The following is a 20,252-nucleotide window of genomic DNA, read 5'->3' on the forward strand; positions in this document are numbered from 1 at the left end:
TTTCACAAACGGCTATTACTTACCGGTTGCATGTTTAAAGTGCACCTATGCACCTAATTAGATCCCTTGTATTAAATCGAGCGGTGGCGGCGATCGTGTCTGCCCCCCCCCCGCTGTGGTTTTAGGGGTCCTCCGCTCTTCCCCCATAGGAGCTCACCATAGAGCCCCTTGAGCAGACAAAGGACGTTGTTCTTCGTCTGCTCTGTGTGATTACTGAGACAGCGCCACCTGTCTCAGCGGTCACTAACTGCAGCTTCTGTCACAGAAGCCCTGCGTCCTATCGTCCGGAGCTTCTTATAGACCGCAAAATACGGAATATTACATTAGAGCAATATTTGTGCAAATGTTTATCAAATCAATATTATTAGGAAATAATACTCTGCAATTTGGAGGATGTGTTAGGTAGGTATTTGCTCCTCTTTTATCCTTACAGGTATATTTTTGCCTTTATAAAACTTGGAAATGTTTATAGGGGGGATTGATATTGCAATCAAATCTTGCATTTTACCGTAAGGTATGTTTTAATCCTTATTGTACCTCAATAAAAGGAAATATGTACTGCTTGAATAAATATTAAAACTAACATGACTGCTGAAAATGTTAGATGCCTGGTTGTGGTGCTGATGGAGTCACTGATGTAGAATCAGAATTGGAAGGTATTGAAGGTAATGCAATCAGAGACCGCTTTGTATACTTTCCGTACAGTTTTCCTTTCTCTGTTTTAATTTTTTTCCATATCTAACTGTAGTTTAACTTGAATTTTGGTTGCTGTGTGTAAATGTACTGCCATATTAAATTAATATGTTACAAGAAATGTCTAGATATTTCATGTTAGCTTACTTCTGAGTACCTCATGGGCTTATTCTAGTAACAGTATACTTTTTATTTCTTACCATGGTTAGTTATGTTTGTTCTGAAATATAAAGTTTATTGTCAGCAATTCCTTTTTTTTTTTTTTTTTTTTTTTTAATTTTTTTTTTTTAGTAAAGGAAGCACAAGGTGCTTGTCTACAATTTACAAGCCGTCTGTGAATCAAGTATAGGAAAATGGCATCTATGCTGCTTAGTAGACATATGACCCAGGCCCTGCAGCAAAACTCCAGATTACTTGTGCCATGTAAGTAAAAACTTTTAAATACTTTTTTTTTCAGTCACAAGTGTCATGCAGTTGTTGAAATATCTGAAATAAATGTAAACACTTCGAGATAATGGTATAAACTAGTAAGGAAGGAGATAACATAGGAGACAACCAAGTAACCTGGTATCTACACTTATTCAGAAGGTGTGCATAAAACAGCTGTATTCAATATATATATATATATATATACACATACATACATACAGAGGTCTCTGTGAAATAGATACTATCTGGTTAGTGACCATAGATATAAGCAATTGAAATGATATGCCGTCTTAATTTTCCTGTCAAATTAAAGTTTAGCCCTTTTTTTTTTTCCTGCCTCCCTGTTGGTCCTCTGATGTGGTGGGTTACCTTCTGAATAAAGGGAGGTTGGAAGGTGTACTTTTTCACACATGGCTTCTCCATTTGGCTTTGTTTGTAAAATAAATGACTTGGTGTATGTCATGTGTTGTTGCTCATTTGAGGATGTATTTACCTAAATCTAAAGCCCATGACACACATGCAGTGGCTTCGCATGCAGCGAAGCCATGCAGAGTAAAGCAAAGCTGTGAGGCGTGGACGCTTGCATGCAGTGTGTGAGAGCAGCGCAGCCAGATGAAAGACTGCATCTTCAGTCAATCGGCTCACGCATAACAACTCAATGGACATTGCATCCTGACGCGCAGGTTTATACGCGCAAGCCGATTGGCTGAAAATGAAATTTTTCATCTCGGCACGCTCTGCTATACAAGCTCTTGCACAATGACATGCTTGATCGAATATGAAAGTAAAAAAAGACACACTGCATGTGATGGTCCGTGTGCCGCCACTCCACACTTCTTCGCGTGCAGTGTGTCAAGGGCTTACGACTTGCTAAGGACCAGATGATTTTATTATGTCCTGATATGTAAAACTAGGGATGCACCGATACAAGCATCGGTATCGGCCGCGATACCGAGTATTTGCATGAGTACTCGTGCAAATACTCCAAAACATAAAACGAGTACCTGTGCCGCGTCCGCCATCTTCAGGGACCCGGATCCGCCGCACACAGGACCTCCATCGCGTCTTCAATCAAGCAAGATGGCCGCGACCTCCTCTGTCATCTGCTTCATTCTGACCTCTCCCGCTGATTGGCCGATTGGATGATTGACAGGCTTCCTCACCAGTCAGGAGTGACTGGTGAGGAAGCCTGTCATCATCCAATCGGCCAATCAGCGAATTAGCATAGCGGGAGTGATGCAAAATCCGCAGCCGCCTTCCTTGCTATGCTAATAGCGTATCTTCCCAGAAGCTGCACACTGCGCACGTCGGTTTAAGTAGTAACCAGCACACGCTGTATGCAACTTCTAACAGCATGGGAGACGGGAGGCTGCGCTTGTTGGTGGATGCAGGAATCAGGTGAGTATTAGAAGAAGAAAAAAAAGTTTTATTTTATGTTCTATTCTTAGTTCTATAATGGCATTGTAGTACTTTCAGGTAGAATACAGCTTCATAACATATCAGCTAGGGAACTACAAGTCCCAGCATGCCCTCATTGCCCCTGTACAACAACCAGATATTGCCATTCCCTGGGAGATATGTGTGTGTGTGTGGGGGTGTACAGGGACAATGATGGCATGCTTGGACTTGTAGTTCCTTAGCTGATATATATGTGTGGGGGTGGGGGGTACAGTTCTAGTGGATGTTTATATAATATGGGGGGGCGAAAAACAATTTCTGCCCCGGGCGCCCATAACTCTGGTTACGCCACTGGAGCAGATGACTAGGCTGTGGCACGGAGTGGCTGAAGCAGACGGAGAAGACGACACAGCAGGTTAGTACTGACACACCTCATGGGGCTCAGCCAATTCTGCATACCTGGCTTTATATTATAAGAAAATGTAATAATAATATAAAGCCAGTTATACAGAATTGGCTGTAGCTGTGCCACACTGTGTTCTGGTCTGCAGTCTGGACATGTGCTCATCTATTTTGACCACTAGGGGGATACAAGCCTTAGTTAGCCATGGCATGATAAATATTCATTTCATTATTCAATGTCTTAAATGTTATAATATAAAAAAAAGACATTGAATAATGAAATGAATATTTATCATGCCATGGCTAACTAAGGCTTGTATCCCCCTAGTGGTCAAAATAGATGAGCACATGTCCAGACTGCAGACCAGAACACAGTGTGGCACAGCTACAGCCAATTCTGTATAACTGGCTTTATATTATTATTACATTTTCTTATAATATAAAGCCAGGTATGCAGAATTGGATATAGCTGTGCCACACTACAGAGTGTTCATGTTCTTCATAATATTAAGAAACTGACCTAAAATCATGATTTTGTATTGCTTTAGAAAAAATGTGATCTGTCCCTTTAAGAAAAAGTATCGGTAATTGGTATCGGCGAGTACTTGGAAAAAAGTATCGGTACTCGGCCTTAAAAAAGTGGTATCGGTGCATCCCTATGTAAAACCATGGAATTCAAAGAGGGTGCACTTTCTTTTTCACATGACTATATCTGTGACTCTCTTATGCTAATGTAATGTGACCCATAGATCAAAAAAAAATATTATAGGGGTTCTCCAAGACTTGAAGTGTAAAAAGGTTGAGAAATAGAGTATTTTTTTTTTTTTAAGCATGTAGCTTAGCTCTGCTTCATCTCAACATGATTTGCCAAATCTAAAGCATCCAACAACGTTGAAATGCCTACTTCTTTTATCTGACTAGAAGTCCCAGAGTTTCTGTCATCAGGCTGCAGAGGAAGAAACTACTTTTAAAACTGAGCCTTCTTGCAATATTTGAAAGCTTTTTTTTCATTCTTTATTTTTAAAGGAAATTTGTCTTGAAATTAAAAAGAAATCTGCTGTTGCTGACTTATTCTTTTGAATATGCTAACTGCCATGACCATCAGAAACGTTTCTGCCTTTAAAACTTTCTGAGACTCTTGAGCGAAACAAGTATCCAGATGAAAAGGCAGAGATGGTTCTCCCTGTATTTCTATCACAACTATTCCCCATAAAGCAGAGAAATTGCTCTTCGGTTTGCTTTTTATTGATGGTGGACTTTGCATGCTTTTGAACTTGGTGGATTTTTGTTATTTAATGTGATTACAATTTATTAGCAGTGATACTTAATTGTTTTATAACAGAAAATGTACTGGGTTAATGTCACATAATATAATTTGTGCTGCAGTTGAGATACAACCCGAGCAAAGTCTTTGAACTGAAAGTATGATAACCGTTTTTGGGCAGTTCAGTTATAGCATTCTTTGTGATGAAATCTAAATGTGGCACATTTTTGTATAAATCCATGTGCTACCTATAACTAACAATTAGATTGCATTACTGTTTGAGGGTATGCTAGAAATTGATGGCAAGATATTATTTGGCTGTTGTCAATACCCCTTGTTTATTGTTGTTGTACACAAACAAGTGTGATTAAAGTTCTATTACTAACAAAAGCACGGTAGTGTTAAACATGTTCTAGGAGAGCAGTTCTTCAATGTTATTGTTATTACAGACCCCTAATGGATTGCCCATTTTGGCGATTTATAATCTTTGTTTTACTGTTATGGATAGCTATAAGCAAACCAGCTGAAAATAAATCATAACACAGGTCTGCTGTTTTGGTTATTCCACGTAATCTTTATGTTTTGTGGTGCGCTGAATCCGAAAATGACCTCCAATTTATCATATTTATATAAAAATGTCAAATTACAAACACGCAGGCTACCTACAACTAGTGAGATTGTCATTGTTTTTGTAGGTTTGTGGGTATGAATGGCCCCAGTTGAGAATTTTTCTTAGAAATTCAACCAAATTTAGCTAGATACAGTGGCACATGATGTACATTGCACCAATTTACTTTTAAAGGAGAACTATGAAGTGAGTGAAAATCATCATCATCCTCATAGTTGGAGCCAACGTGTGACAATGAAACATAACGTCGCTCATTTACTTCCCTATAATCTCCCTGCAGAGAGTGGTGACTGTCAGTCACCACCCCCCGCAGGAATTCCCCCCTTCCATCTCCGATCCTCCAGCGCTGACTGGAGGAAGGGACAAGGGAGGGGGCGGATACAGCTGGCTCTGCCTCTAGATAGGCAGAGCCCGCTGTCACTCATGCAGCTGAGTGGATCTCGACAGTATTGTCAGGATCCGTCCCGGCTGCGACGGTCTCAGTATGCCGCGAGCTGTAGCTCGCGATATACTGAGCTTTGGGGCAAGGGAGGACGCCAGTATATGTCCTCCCGTGACCCTTAAGAGAACTATGGGGAAAAACACTTACCCCATAGTTCTCTTTTAAGTGATTGGGTTTATGCATGAATCTGAATATTCCATTTGAAATTGTTCTTATTGCATGGCCTGCCCTACATAAGAGTTATACGTTTGTTATAAAAAGTGTCACTTATTTTGTAGGAACCTGTTTTTTTGGTTTTAAGACTTAAAATGACACTAAATTCAGGAGTTAAATCTTAAAAAAAGTTAAATTCAACTACCTTAAAGAGGAAGTTTACCCATATCTTTAACCTCTTGCCATCCGCCCGTAGTAAAAAAACGGACTGACCGCACTGCTGCATTTGCGGGTTGCCTAGCGGGCACGCACGGGCAGAAAAGACCCGACCATTAAACACAACCGTTACCGGGTGTTTCACATATAGGCGATCAGCGGGTCCTTAGCCCGCCGATCGCCTATATGTGCTCGTTCGCGTCCGCCCAAAAATCCCAAAAGATCTTCTTTTGGGGTCCACAAGTGACATTAGGGGTCCTAGAGACCCCTAATGTCTCCATAATAACATTTTTATGGCCATTTTAATAAGGGCAGATGAAGCCATCTCCCTTAATTCCTGGAACTCTGTCACATGTGACTAGAACATGTGACCATGCACATCATCTCAGGGGGAGGAAATTATTTTCCCCGAGCTGCATGCTGATATGGTTTTCAGTGAAAGGGGGTAAATGTCCACTTTAACTTTTAACAAAAATTTATCTCATTTGTGTATCACTCGGCCGTAGATCCTCAAATTATCTCTGAATTCATGCTGACACTGTCCTTCTTTCTGGAGTGTAGCATCTTTTGTTCCTCATGGTCCCTGTGGGTGATGTAAAGTACCCACCACTCCAAGCTCACTCCTGTGATGGACTACAGTCTAATGTTTAGTTTACTAATCTGTATTGAGATTGTAGTCCATCACAGGAGTGAGCTTGGAGCGGTGGCTACTTTACAACACACACAGGGACCATGAGGAACAAAAGTAGCCACCCTCTAGAACAAAGGACGGCACCAATTCAGAGATTATTTAATTATACATTTTTATTAATAATTAAGGTACTTTTTAAGCTTTAACATCGGAGTTTAGTGTCACTTTAAGCTGGCCATACACATATATATGTTTTTAACAGATATACCTGATATAGCAGATTGCTCCATCCATGCTAAACAGCATGGATGGACGAATCATCCCACTGGGCTATTGTACTTTGACAGCGGCATGTGTGCTGCTGTCAGAATACCCAAACAGTGATGGCAGCTGATCGGCTGCGGTCACTGTTTGCCTGAAAATTTTCACTATTCTCCGGAAAATTTTCTGACCGCTTTATTCAATTTTCTGATCGAAGAATGCTGGACAGAAGTGCGTTGAAAGGGCCATCCGCTGAATATACAGTGTATGGTCAGCTATAGAAGGTAGAGATTATTAAAGATCCAACAGTTGCTGCCCTGTTAACTGTCCCTCCTAAGGCTGGGTTCACACCATTTTCCGGACCAGATCTTGAATGCAGTGCAGTGTGCTTTGCCGCGATTTTGCCTGTGTTCAGGGTTTGTTTTAGCGTAAAAATGGTCTTACAGGTTCGTTCCATGCGTGCCAGTGCATTCCAGACCAGACAAAATGAGACATGCAGTATTTTTTCTGGTCTGGTCTGGTCTGGAACGGGCTGCACTGGTGTTAAGAGGCCAGAAATAGCAAAGTGGGATACATTAGGATGCATTTTGGGACCAGAAACAATCTGGTCTGGAGATGATCTGTGTGTGGTGTGAATGGGCCCTAAGTGCATGCAGCCGGACGGTGAAGGTCGCGCGATCGTCGCCTGAACAGTCGCGCTATCCCGGCCGCGCGGAAATCCGCTCGAGGTAAGTGTCGCTCAGTGTGAATGGGGCCTAAAGGTGATAACTTGCATTATCAGCATGTAGGGTAATAGACGAGAAAGCAACACTCAGACTTCAGGTGACACCTGATTCTAAGTGCCAGAAGCCAGACTTGGACACAGTAAGTACAACTAAAGGTAGCAAATACATAATATCATTTCCATAGTTTCCCATAATTCACCTAAAACGTTACAGTAATATAAGCTTAAAGATTCAGATTGTTGTGCCAGTCCAGTCCTGACCACTTCTCTGCTACTTAAGGGGCAAATGTAAGCTCTGCTTCTTTTCCTGCACAGTGTTTGTGCTCTAAGCTACTCTGCACAAACCCCTAGCTTTCATGGCTTGTCACCCTCCTGTCAAAAAACGTTTTCATCATAGCTTCATCTGCGACAGTTGTTGTCTGAGCTGTAAACTATGAAAATGAAAAGGCGGACTAAAAGTGGAAATGGATTAATTCAATCCACTCTAAACATGATTATTATTTTTTTGTTTGTAGTGTATCAATGATGTGGTTCTTGTACAGCCTCTTTGCAGCCACTTCCTTTCTGCATGCATGCACTCCAGCATTGGGAGCATTATGGACCATCCCTGAGAAGTGTATGTTGAAACAACCAGTTGTAGTCTCCATCAGAAGCTTATCTGGCGGGGGGACAAAACAGGTGCACTATTGGGAGAAAGGGAGAGAACATTGTCACCCTATAACAGAAAGTATAAGAAAGACGTGCACTCGACAGCAAGTCTTCAATAATCAATTTGTATCCTAAAGGGTGTAAAAACGTGGGTCCATGCTGCTAACACGTTTCAACCTACAGAAAGTTTTAATCATAGCTATATTTGCCTTTGTTCTGAATGAATGAGAGGTAGAGTGGATATCTTTTACTAAACTGTCCCTATAACAGGAAGTGCCTGGAAAAGTATTTTATTGGCAGCATTACCAGGTTTTATTTTCATAAAAGCTGCAGACTTAAAAGAATTGAAATTGACTTGGGAGATTATATTACAGGGAAAAATTACCACCACAACTTCAAAATAAATTTTTTAATGAGCAGTGAGCTTTTCACAGTGTGCATTAGACGCTGTATATGTAAATTTGGTTGGATTTCCTGTCACTTCCTGTTGTGGCTGTCAGACAGGAAGTAAAGGGAAATCTCCCCAATAGGACACAGATTGCCAAAAAAATCTGAAATCGGTTGTAACTCTCCTTACTTTATTCAAACTAAAAAAGTTAGGGGAAGAATACTTACTTTGACACAGTTCTCTCAAATCCACATTTTACCAAGAAAAAAAACTTTAAAATACTGTCTAGATGGTATAGATGTCCAGAAGGAATTAAACACATAAACCCCGGAGAGTCAGACAGGTGTTGGAGATGTGGTATCGAGGAGGGAACGTATCTGCATATCTGGTGGAGTTGTCCTAAAATTCAGGCTTTTTGGGAGTCGCTCCATAGGAAATCTTAACCTGGAGAATGATCCCACAATCGCAATGCTATCATTGATTCCCGGCCCTATTAAAAAGATAAAGACAGACATCTTAAGATTTGTATTGTCCGCTGCACGAGTCGGCATATCACGGGGATGGAAGTCAATGATCCCACCTACATTGAAGGGTTGGGAGTCAACGTTGGAAGAAATTAGATATATGGAGGAATTGACCGCAAAGGACAGTGGTAAGGAAGATATATACGAGTTTACATGGGAGAAATGGACAATGTATAGAAAGTCAGAGGTTTTCAGGAAATTGGTGTTGAGAGATAGAGAGGAAAGGAGGAGACATAGAGTTGAAGTTCCCTAGAGGCCTTGGGAGTCATACCGGCTAATAAGCGATTGGTGAAAACCCAGAGAGGATAATAGTAACACATAATATTCGGACTAACTGTTTACAGTAGATTTAATATGCATCTGACCTGTATGTATGGAAGGTATGAGAAGAACGGGGATAATGGGTATAGGGTAGTAGAGAATAAGGAGGTTAAATACACAATATTATAAGAGCACATGGTTAAGGGGGTAACAGTTATCGGTTTAGTAAATAGAATTTGAAGGTGGAGATATAATGAAGGAATACATGAGTAATGTATAAAGGTAATATTAAATGGGTAGTATCACAGAGGGTGTGATTATATTAAGTAAAACATACTGGTTTTCTTAAACATTATTGTATTATTTATATTGTTGCATTTAGATGTTCTAGTAAGGAGAACACTTTGAAGCAAATGCAGATCAGAGATTTAGCACATTGCAGCCATAATTGATTCTACTGTAGTGACTGTCTGACAGCTGCCTACATGGTGTATATCAGGAATGAGAAATCATCAGTGCTAGCATGCAACGTTATGTGAAGAAGCAGAATACTCCTTTATTCTAACAGAGGTGTAGCTCATGAAATGTTAAGTCTTTGTGTAAGCGCATTTAATTATTTCCTTCAATTGCTGTGTGTGATTTATTTGAAGTGATTATTACAAGCTGCTGATCTTAAAATTCCATATTTCAAACCTATAAAATAAATAGACCAAGGCATTTCTTTAGTATAACATACTGGATAGAGATTAACAGACCTCTCAAAGACTTATTAAATCAGTTTGTGGCATTCGGGGCTGCACTGGTTAACGTATTCAAAGTTAACCTACTTATTCTAAGTTATGCTAACCTACTCCTTTTAAAGTCTCAGACTGATGACACGTATGAAGATTAGGAAAGGCCTTTTCTTCATACTTGTTTTGGGGCAGTAAATTTAAATTATTGAAGCTAGAGGGTCATCATTAACGACCCGAAAACTGACATTTTCAGAGAAGTGTGCAACAATGGCAGCCTCTGTATTTCTCTCATGATTGGTTTCCTTTAACCATTTCTCTGCCACCAACGTAAAGCTATACGTTGGAACAAAAATGTTTCCAGCTGGCCAGCTCATTATGCCTTACATCGGCTACATTCACCCTTCTGCTATAAGCTCATGGTGGCTTTAATGACCATAAACTTATAGCAGAATGGTCCCCCTGACCTGTGTAAATGAATATCTGTCATCAGCGGTTCAGCTCAAACCCCTCCTTACGCCGTCGCTCTCCTCCCCACTGGGAGACAGCTGCTTGCTCCAGTATGTGTCCCCTCCAGTGAGATGGTGATCACTTACTATGTCCCCAGTTATGAATGAACAGGAAGTGATATAAATCACATCCTGTCCATTCATAACTGGGGACATAGTAAACATACTATCATAGTAAACATACTGTGAATGAACAGGAGGTGCTCTGTACTGAGTGCTTCCTATTCAATGAGGGCTGGGGCTGCAGAGAAGGAGATAGAGGACTCTGTGTCCTCGATCTCTTTTTCTTTTTCAAAAGGAGAAATATCAGGGGTATTTCCCTAAAGCCCTGTAATCTTAATTGAAAAAAAAATGATAATAAAAAAAAAGTTGAAATACCCAACTGGCCCACAAATCTTCGCGTCCGGGAAAGGCCCCGGAACCAGACAGCTTCACTGTTTCTTATTATAAAACATTTCTCCCTTCACTTTCTGATCCCTTTCTGATGGCATTTCTTTAAGATGGTCCAGTTCCTATGAACTTGCTATGTGCATGGATAACGGTATCCTGAAACCTGACAGATGCTACCCTGTGTAGCAATTATAAACCCATAACCTTGTTAAATGTTGATTTAAAATTGTTCTCCAAGATTTTTGCTACTTGACTACTCTCGTTCCTCCCTAAACTGATCCACTCTGAGCAGGTCTCTGGAACTCACAAGGTAACAGCATACGTGGACAATATGATTTTCTTTCTCTGAAATTGTTCTCCACCTAATTATCAGAATTATCTCGTTACAGCCAGGTGTCCAACTTCAAAGGTAATTTGAATAAGTCTGCTGCTTTGAAAGTCTTCCTACCCCCTTCCACTGTTTTCTGGCTTAAATGCAACTCTTCCTTCCAAAGGGCAGATCGTCAACTCAAATACCTAGTAAACTTTATAACAGCGGACTTGTCGGATTTATATGCTGCTAACTTCGCACCCTCGCTAACTAAGATTTGGACTGACCTTAGACACTGGCATTCGTTAACCATCTCTTGGATGGGCCGATGAACCTTGCTTAGAGTGAACATCCTACCTTGAGTTCTTTCAGGCCATACCCATTCGCCTACACGCTTACTTCTTCAAACATCTGCACAGAGAATTTATTTCATACGTATGGCCAGGGAAACCTCCCAGACTTAGTAGGAGGACTCTTTTCTCTTCCTCATGATCGAGGTGGAGTAAGCTTACCTGATATGACCGCCTAACATAAGGCAGTTCATTTGAACAGGTTGTTGCCTCCATTGAGACAGTAAATTATGGGTAACTATGGAATGCAGCATATACAGCTTCCCCCTTGCGGGCCTACCCTGGCTTTCCACTCCCCTTCCTGAAGATGTAAAAACCCCACCCTTTGACTTCCACGACCATTCAAATAGCACGGCAGGTATTCAAGGCCACCACCCTCTCCCCTTTCCCCTCACCGTTAACACCTTTACTAGGGGATCCTGACTTTCCCCCTGGAATGGAGAACCCACTACTACTTAGACTCTTCAAAACAGATACATTCTGAGACATTGTTGTAAATGTGCAAACGCGTGCGAAGATGCGCACAAGAATGCAAATCAGTTCTTGTGTTGTGCATTTTCTATGATGTCTATGGTGACAAAATGCGCTGTAAACTACCAAAAGAAGCTCATGTACTTTTTCAAGCATCAGGCAGCTTGAAAACCGCTTACGAAAAAATGCTCAGGTGTGAAAAGGGGCCATAGGAACGAATAGGATTTCTCATTTTGGGGGTTTTGTCGCACACTGTTTGCATGGAAAAAGGCTTGAGTATGATGGAGGACTTAATTGGAATGTTGTTGTAAATTATGGGGGGTTTTGTGTGTGCTGATGATTTTAGTGTATTTTTATAGAAAATACTGATTTGATAAACAATTATGTAACTGTCGTAGGACCTACAAAATTAGTACCACAATATTTTTATTCTACTGGTTCTGTGCTTTTAGAAACTGTATGGCTTTACAAAGCTGCATTAGAAAATAAAAAAAAAAGGTGCACAATTGCCAAAAGTATAAAAGTGAAGCTCAGGGCCTGGTAGCGACATGGTTAAGGAGATCATTTATTTTGGATAGTAGATTGTTGTGATATTTACCATTTTCTGTTATACTGTATATTCAGAAAACTGACACTGTATTTTGACTGACTGTGGTCAAACAAAATTAACACTGACGAGCCATATAATTGCAGTTTGCATTCTAACAAGTTGGTGGGGCGGCAGTGGGAACAGTGTGTAAATTTGCATGTTACCATTTTTCCAACATACCTTTTCACAGTCCAAGTCTAAAGCTGGCCAAACACCAGTAGAATTTCGATAGAAACAATGTTTTGTGAATTCATTCTCTAACAGTTAATGGGGTCAAAGCGACAATCAATTTTGACCATGGTCAAAGGAGCAGGATAGAAAATTTCCTCGAACAAAAAAAATTCAAACCGTGAATGTGGTTTCCTTTTGGGAAGCTAACTCCGTTAATTCCAAAATCGAATGATTAAATAAAACGAAATTTTGATTGACATTCGTCAAGTCTCTGATGGCGTTCTACAATGTTCTGACAAGATTTATGTTATAAACCCTTATATGAAAATTTTATAGCCATGGCCAGCTTTAGTGACATGACGTTGGCATCTTTTATTTTTTTTTCTGAGTGTCAAAGATTTCCTGCCATGGGCTTGATTCTATTGGAACTAAAATCAAAGTTCAGTTTAATGGACCTGGAGTGCTTTTGAGTTAGGGACATTTGGATGAATACATATAATGGATGAAAAATTGCCATTGCTTTTTGATCTCTGAGTACTAGTACTGAAAATGGCAAACGGCATTTACAAGCCTTTTGTAAATTAACCCCAGTGAGCCAAATCAGCTGAAGGATGAAAATGTATAAAATCACTTCAATCTACTCAAAAGGAGTACAGGATATTTACTTTTAAAGTCAATTTTGTATTTTGCAATGTGAATGTTCACTTATCTTGGTAAATGAGGTGAAAGAAAGTTAAAATTTACTTTGCATACATTACCCAGTCAAGCATAAAAAAAAAAGATTGTGCACATTGTAGCTAGCAAAACATCACATCATTTAATAAGTTAAGTTGTAAATTCACTTTACAAAGAAGAAATGAACTTGGGGACCATTCACACATACTGCACACATCACCGCAAGGAGATGTAGCGTGTGTGGGGACCTCAATAGGGAGTACACATTGTACACTCCACAAAAGGTAAAAAAGAAAAAATGTAAACAGTGGCAGCTCCAGCAGTGTGCCATACAACGTACAGTGCTAAAGTTTCCACAACGCACCAGCCCGTACCCTGAAACAAAGCATTTTGGTGGGTGGCCTTGTGTGAACGGGCCCTGAGTGATAAAGTGAAGTTGTGCCGACTTCAATCATTCAGTCATGTGCAAGCACACATTTGGTTCTCTTTTCCTTGAACATGATTTCAGAAAAAAATCACTTTGAAAGTGAACATGTTCTACTCCTGTAATAAATCGGGGTCAGTATATCACATCTATTTGGAATTCCATTGTTTTGCCAAGCTGATGATTTTTTTTTGTTTTTAAAAAAACATGCTTGTCCCCAGAGCACTATGGAAAGGTAACATTAACAAAGGTTACAAAGTGGTTTTAGCAGTTATATGATTTATTAATTTTTAACAAAACTTGAGTTTTCCTTTAACCAGCAGTTATACTGTTACTGGGTTATATTGTTTAAAAGACTAAAGTCCATTTCCATACAAATTGGACTTTAGTCTTTTGAAAGATACTATAAAAGCTTGTAAACTAGAGTTTTAACTCAGGGATTTAGTCATGAGTTTCAAAGTACCCTTTAATCTAGCAAATCGGCTAAATAAAATATAGGCTGAATGAAAAGCTAAAACGTTGCGAGACGAACAGTAGCCAAACCTGCTAACAATGAGCACAAATAGCAGAGACCATCATCTTATTGATCCACTAGAAATATGCCCACTTAGGGCCCAACCTAAACCCACAGTTTCTAATACTCAGATCGTAAATTACCTGACGGGGGGTTAAACCTTTTTCTATTCTACCTAGAAAAAAATAATTGTTTGGGCTGTTCATACACTTTTTAAATATACACACAAACGCATACAGTTAATATTGTACATGATCAAATAAATTATTAATGTATTTGTCATCCATTCTTCTACTCAAGCTATAGACCAAAAACTGCATAAATTGTCTCAGCCAACTGAACCCATATATTAAAATGTTAAAACAAATGAGAGAAAATTGCACCGCGAGGAATAAAAAGTTGACATGGGTTCTAGCCTTTCCCTACGCTACTAAAGAAAACAATTGTATACTCTTGATAAGTCTCTTAACCCACTGCCTTGTAAAACGTTGTTAGAAGGGTAGGTAGTGAAGGTAAATCTCTCTAACGGACCCCCAGACAGCAGTAATAACTAGACAGGGGTTCTAATCCTTCCCTGCTCTATTCAAAATGGTTTTAAAAAGGTCTTGGAGAGACTTCCGGTTCCAGCGCCCCAATGTGCTAGTCGTGTGCAACATTGCTCTGTCCCGTTCAGTTACCGAGTGCACCGTTCGGCTCTCTCACAACGCCCTGCAATCACCGGAGTCACCGGAACGAGTCATCCACATACATGGACAGGTTCGTTTCTCGTCCGAACCTGACGAGAAGGGCCTACCTTCTTCCAGCGGCACCTCCGAGACATCCAAGATGGCGGAGACGGACGACATGCTGACATCCCCTGACGACGCTGCTGAATGTGAGCCCTCTCCCACTGCGTCTCTGCAGGTGGAACACCAGAGCATAGCGGCGGCTGTTGCTGCCTATCTCAAGGCTGATATGAAGGCCTTTGTTACGGAAGCGATACAGCAGCAGCTGGGCCCTCTGCAGCAAACAATAGAGACCCATGGCCACCGCTTGCAGATGGCAGAGCAACGTGTCAGTGACCTGGAGGACTCGCTACATGGCACACAGCGGTCACTCGAAAACTCTATCCATCTCCTGATGGAAAAGGTAGACGATCTAGAGAATAGATCCAGGAGAAACAATCTGAGGGTCATCGGCCTGCCGGAAACGGTTCCCCCTGGGGACCTCTTACATTTCTGCTCAGTAACCATACCAAAGGCTTTGGGCCTGCCGTCCCCGTGCAGAGTTGAACGTGCACACAGAGTGGGTGCCCCTAGTGACCATCAAAAACCCAGACCGGTGATAGTCCACTACCTGGACTTCAATGACCGCAGACAGATCCTTCAAGACCTATAGAACCCAGCGCAACATGGTGGCGGAGGGTCACAAGCTTCTGCTTTTTGCCGACTATTCGGCAGCCCTAACCAAACAGCGCGAGTCGTTCTCTGAGGTGTGCAGATTACTAGTGGAACGCCGCATCAAATTCACATTGGCCTACCCTGCCGTGCTCCGCATATCCACTCCGAACGGCGCTGTGGAATCATTCATGTCGGCAACAAGGGCTATGGAGTTCATGATGGCACCGCGGGAGGCCTACCTTGTCTCACCGTCCAAAAGCCCCCCGCGGAAGAAAAAGGCTTGAGGGCCCGGACGGTGTATCTCTATTCCATATCACTTCCAAATGCTCCACGGGACGGAGCTTGATAGTTCAGGACATTGAGAACTGCTTTGTTGTTGTTCCAGTTAATACTCAGTTCTCTCTCTACTGCTTGTGCTCAGCTTGAAGGAACAAGCTGTACCACGCGCTATTTCTTGTTGCATCCCTCATTGGGAAAAAAGGAGGTCGCTTACGCAAACTGACCCTGCTACTGATGTAGCCCTCAGTTATAGCATTATATTGTTTTTTTTTGTCTCCACGTTTTTCATGTTCGCTCCATTAAAACACTTTGGCCTCATCGGCACTGGGAGGTTGTTTACGAGACCCTCCCACCCACGAGGAGTTCACCGCTTCATTAGCACCTTTCTCTGATGGATCTGTTGCATTTGGGACACGAAAACGGGTGGTGGGTGAGAGCGAAGGGACACTCATCTACCCCCATCATACGCTTTCACGATTTCATGATCACTCGCTATATCAGCCCAACCGCTTATGGGATCCCCATTGAATATAGTGACATGGAATGTCAAGGGTCTTAAATCACCACAGAAACGAACCCAAGTATTACGTCACCTCAAGAAATTGAAGGTAGATATTGCCCTGCTCCAAGAGACCCATCTCCCTCAAGATGACTTCTTCCGCATGCAGAGATCATGGGTGGGCAAGGTTGTGGGCGCCCCTGCCAAAGGAAGATCTGCTGAGGTGCTCATCCTATTACGCAAATCGTAATCCTATCCCAAAGATGTGATCCACAGGAGGGAAGATGGGCCTATATCTCCATTCTCTTGGGTTCCACCACGCTTGACATCTGGAACGTATACGGGCCGAACTCAGACAACCGAGTATTTTTTGAATCCATACTATCTCAATCATCACAAGCACCGACGAACACTCACCGTATAATCGGAGGGGACTTCAACGCAGTACCATCTCCGCCAGAGGACAGATCGGGCGGCATCCGGCCCTCTCAACAAATACCCTCACCGCATGACAACCACCTGGGCGCTCTGATATCCGCCAGCGGTATGATAGATGCATGGAGATTTCTTCACCCCCTTGAAAGGGACTTCACCCATTTCTCCCACGTCCACGGTACCATGTCCCGCATTGACCTTTTTCTCTTATCCCCATCCATATCTCACACATAACTCCGTGCACATGGATCAATCTACGTTGTTTTGGGAAGCCGCCAAGGTGGTGTTGCGCGGTAGGATCCTGGCTTATGTTACCTCACATAAAAAAACCACGCGGCAAAAATATACAGCCTCTTGTACCGAGGCCAGGGAGGCCTATGTGCAGTACAAGTTGACTCTCTCTGAGGCTGATAGAACCCGGTGGACACAGGCTAAGCAGGAGTGTGATCATTGGCTCCTCCAATACAACCGCCTCATTAGATCTTATAAATCCTCAGAGTTCTTTAGATTCGGAGACAAGTCAGGTAAGCTCATGGCCAATTTGGTGCGGGGAATATACCTACCTCTCACATTCTCAAATTAGCTGACAATGCGGGCAAGATACTCACCGATCCTGTTGCCATTTCAGATGTATTCTGTACCTATTATTGCAACCTTTACACTGCAGATGGCACTGATGCGGGAGCAGGTTTGGAGTTCCTAGATTCTCTTTCCTTGCCCGCGTTGTCAGCAGACAATGTGAACTTCTTGAACTCAGAGATAACCCTAGAGGAAATTTAAAGGAGGCATACGTCTATCATCTCGCACCAAAGCACCAGGACCAGATGGTCTGTCTTCCGAATTCTATAAGATTCTGACGGAAGAGGTGTCCCCACACTTGTTGAGCTTGTTCCACCACATTCTATCTAGTCGCTCCTATCCCCCCACTTTCAATGAAGCTTATATCAGACTCATACCCAAAAAAGGTAAAGATCTTCTTCAGCCAGGATCCTACTGCCCGATCTCATTGTTGAATTTTGACGCTAAACTATTGTCTAAGATCATGGCTAATCGATTGTCCACTATTCTGCCTCGCTTAATATCTGATAACCAGGCTGGTTTTGTTGCAGGTCGTTCTGCGGGTCTGAACATCCGTAAGATATTGTGTGCCCTTGATGGAATGAGGCTGTCTGGGCCTTCTCCGCGCCCACTGGCCTTATTGGCTCTGGACGCGGAGAAGGCTTTCGACAGCGTCTCCTGGCAATGGCTTCGGAATGTTTTGGTGAAGATGGGTTTCCATGGTGCTTTTCTACATTTTGTTTCCACTTTATACACGGCACGTGAGGCCACATCCATCTCGCCCAGATTTCAACTGCACAGGGGGACTAGACAGGGTTGTCCCTTATCTCCCCTCCTCTTTAACATTGCCATAGAGCCACTGTCTCGCTCCCTGCTCTCTCCTACGTTATTTACAGGCTATAAATTGGGAAACTCGGAAATCAAGTCGATGCTTTTTGCAGACGACATAATGTTGGTCCTATCAGATCCTGAAACACAGATTCCGACCCTGTTAAACCACATAGCGTCCTTCGGACAATATTCTGGCCTTAACATTAACTTAGACAAAAGTGAAATAATGCTGCTGTCAAACAACCCCTCCCCCACCCTCTTATCAGTTATAACCGCCCACAAGCTCCAACTCAGACAACATGAAGATGGGTTTCCATGGTGCTTTTCTACATTTTGTTTCCACTTTATACACGTCACCTGAGGCCACATCCATCTCGCCCAGATTTCAACTGCACAGGGGGACTAGACAGGGTTGTCCCTTATCTCCCCTCCTCTTTAACATTGCCATAGAGCCACTGTCTCGCTCCCTGCTCTCTCCTACGTTATTTACAGGCTATAAATTGGGAAACTCGGAAATCAAGTCGATGCTTTTTGCAGACGACATAATGTTGGTCCTATCAGATCCTGAAACACAGATTCCGACCCTGTTAAACCACATAGCGTCCTTCGGACAATATTCTGGCCTTAACATTAACTTAGACAAAAGTGAAATAATGCTGCTGTCAAACAACCCCTCCCCCACCCTCTTATCAGTTATAACCGCCCACAAGCTCCAACTCAGACAACGCTCCCTCTCCTACTTGGGGATACAGATACCCCGAAACTCGTCAGACCTATATGCCTTAAATTTTACCCCTATTATCAATAAAATTACCCAGGAATTGACGTCATGGAAACATCTTCCGCTGTCCATGACCGGTAGGTGCCATCTCATACTGATGGTGAGCTTTGCTCGCCTCCTTTATCCTCTACAGACCCTGTCCTTACTTCTTAAGCATAGGGACACGAAACTGCTGGACACGGCCTTCTCACACTTCATTTGGAGGGGCAAGAAGGCTCGCATAGCTCTCCAAAAAATGCAAAATCCTAAATCACACCTAGGTATGAATCTACCAAACATCCGATTGTATAACCTAGCAAGTATATTCCGACATGCAAGGGATTGGGTTTTCAACACCTCCTTTTACTCAAACACGCTCCTAGAGCAACACCTGACGTACCCATGGTCCCTAGTTGGCACACTTAACTCCTCCCTGCCTCCTCACCTAAAAGTGCATGTCCTCGTAAAGGACACGGTAATCGCATGGAGGGAAGTCAGAAAGCAATTCCATATGCCGGGCGCTGTCTCCCCGGCATATGGAACATCTTCCCCGGCCTTCCCCGTGGGGGCTGATTCCCTGGTCTTCAAGACATGGTCTGCATTAGGCATCAGCACTATACGTGATGTACTCACGCCCCAAGGAGACTGCATGACCTTCAATGATCTGATCTCTAAATATCACATTGCTCCATCCCACTTCTTACAGTACGCACAGATCACGCACTTCATACGCACCCACTGTCCCCCACCAGGTCGCACCTCCTCCCCTCAGGCCTTCCAACAAATGATGACTCCCGCGACCACCAGGCTATCCCTGTCTAATCTTTACCTTATCCTTCAGGATATCCATCAACAGCCAGACAGTTTCATACCGCCCTTTTGTGCAATTGTGGGCCCAGCTTATAGGCCAATCCCTGGAAGACACCTATGATAGTATCTTGAAGGGATGGCAGCAAATTAGGAAACATGTCATTTGTGAATCCTGGCGTGAACTCCAATTTAAAATGTTCCACCGAGCGTACTACGCCTTCAATTTAGTTCCTAAGTCCGCCTCACCTGACTGGCTGCAACACTGTACCAAGTGTAACATCCACCACCCTGACCTGATTCACCTGATATGGTCTTGCCCTAAGATAGCTACTTTCTGGCAACGGGTTGTGGACTATATGAACTCTTTATCTGGCGGGGAGAGGGAACCCCTACCGTCCCTCTGTTTACTACATGATATACCCCAAGATCCTTCAATGACGGCCCCTCCAATTTCTCGCTGGGAACATCTTTGCCTGTTGGCTTCCAAAAAAACCATCCTTACCAA

General features: G+C 42.5%; 1 protein-coding gene across 1 annotated transcript in view; it reads left to right on the forward strand.

Moving 5' to 3' along the window:
• ABAT (4-aminobutyrate aminotransferase) overlaps positions 1–20,252 on the forward strand; it is a 126,844-nt gene that overhangs the window by 38,886 nt on the left and 67,706 nt on the right. Inside the window, exon 2 of the mRNA XM_018570215.1 lies at positions 985–1,116. Within this exon, the coding sequence (XP_018425717.1) occupies positions 1,047–1,116 (70 nt within the window). The 5' untranslated portion in view covers positions 985–1,046. The remainder of the gene's footprint in view (positions 1–984; positions 1,117–20,252) is intronic.

This window comes from Nanorana parkeri, unplaced genomic scaffold (genome assembly GCF_000935625.1).
Source record: "Nanorana parkeri isolate BGI_ZX_2015 unplaced genomic scaffold, ASM93562v1 scaffold1479, whole genome shotgun sequence".
Classification (NCBI taxonomy): Eukaryota; Metazoa; Chordata; class Amphibia; order Anura; family Dicroglossidae; genus Nanorana; species Nanorana parkeri.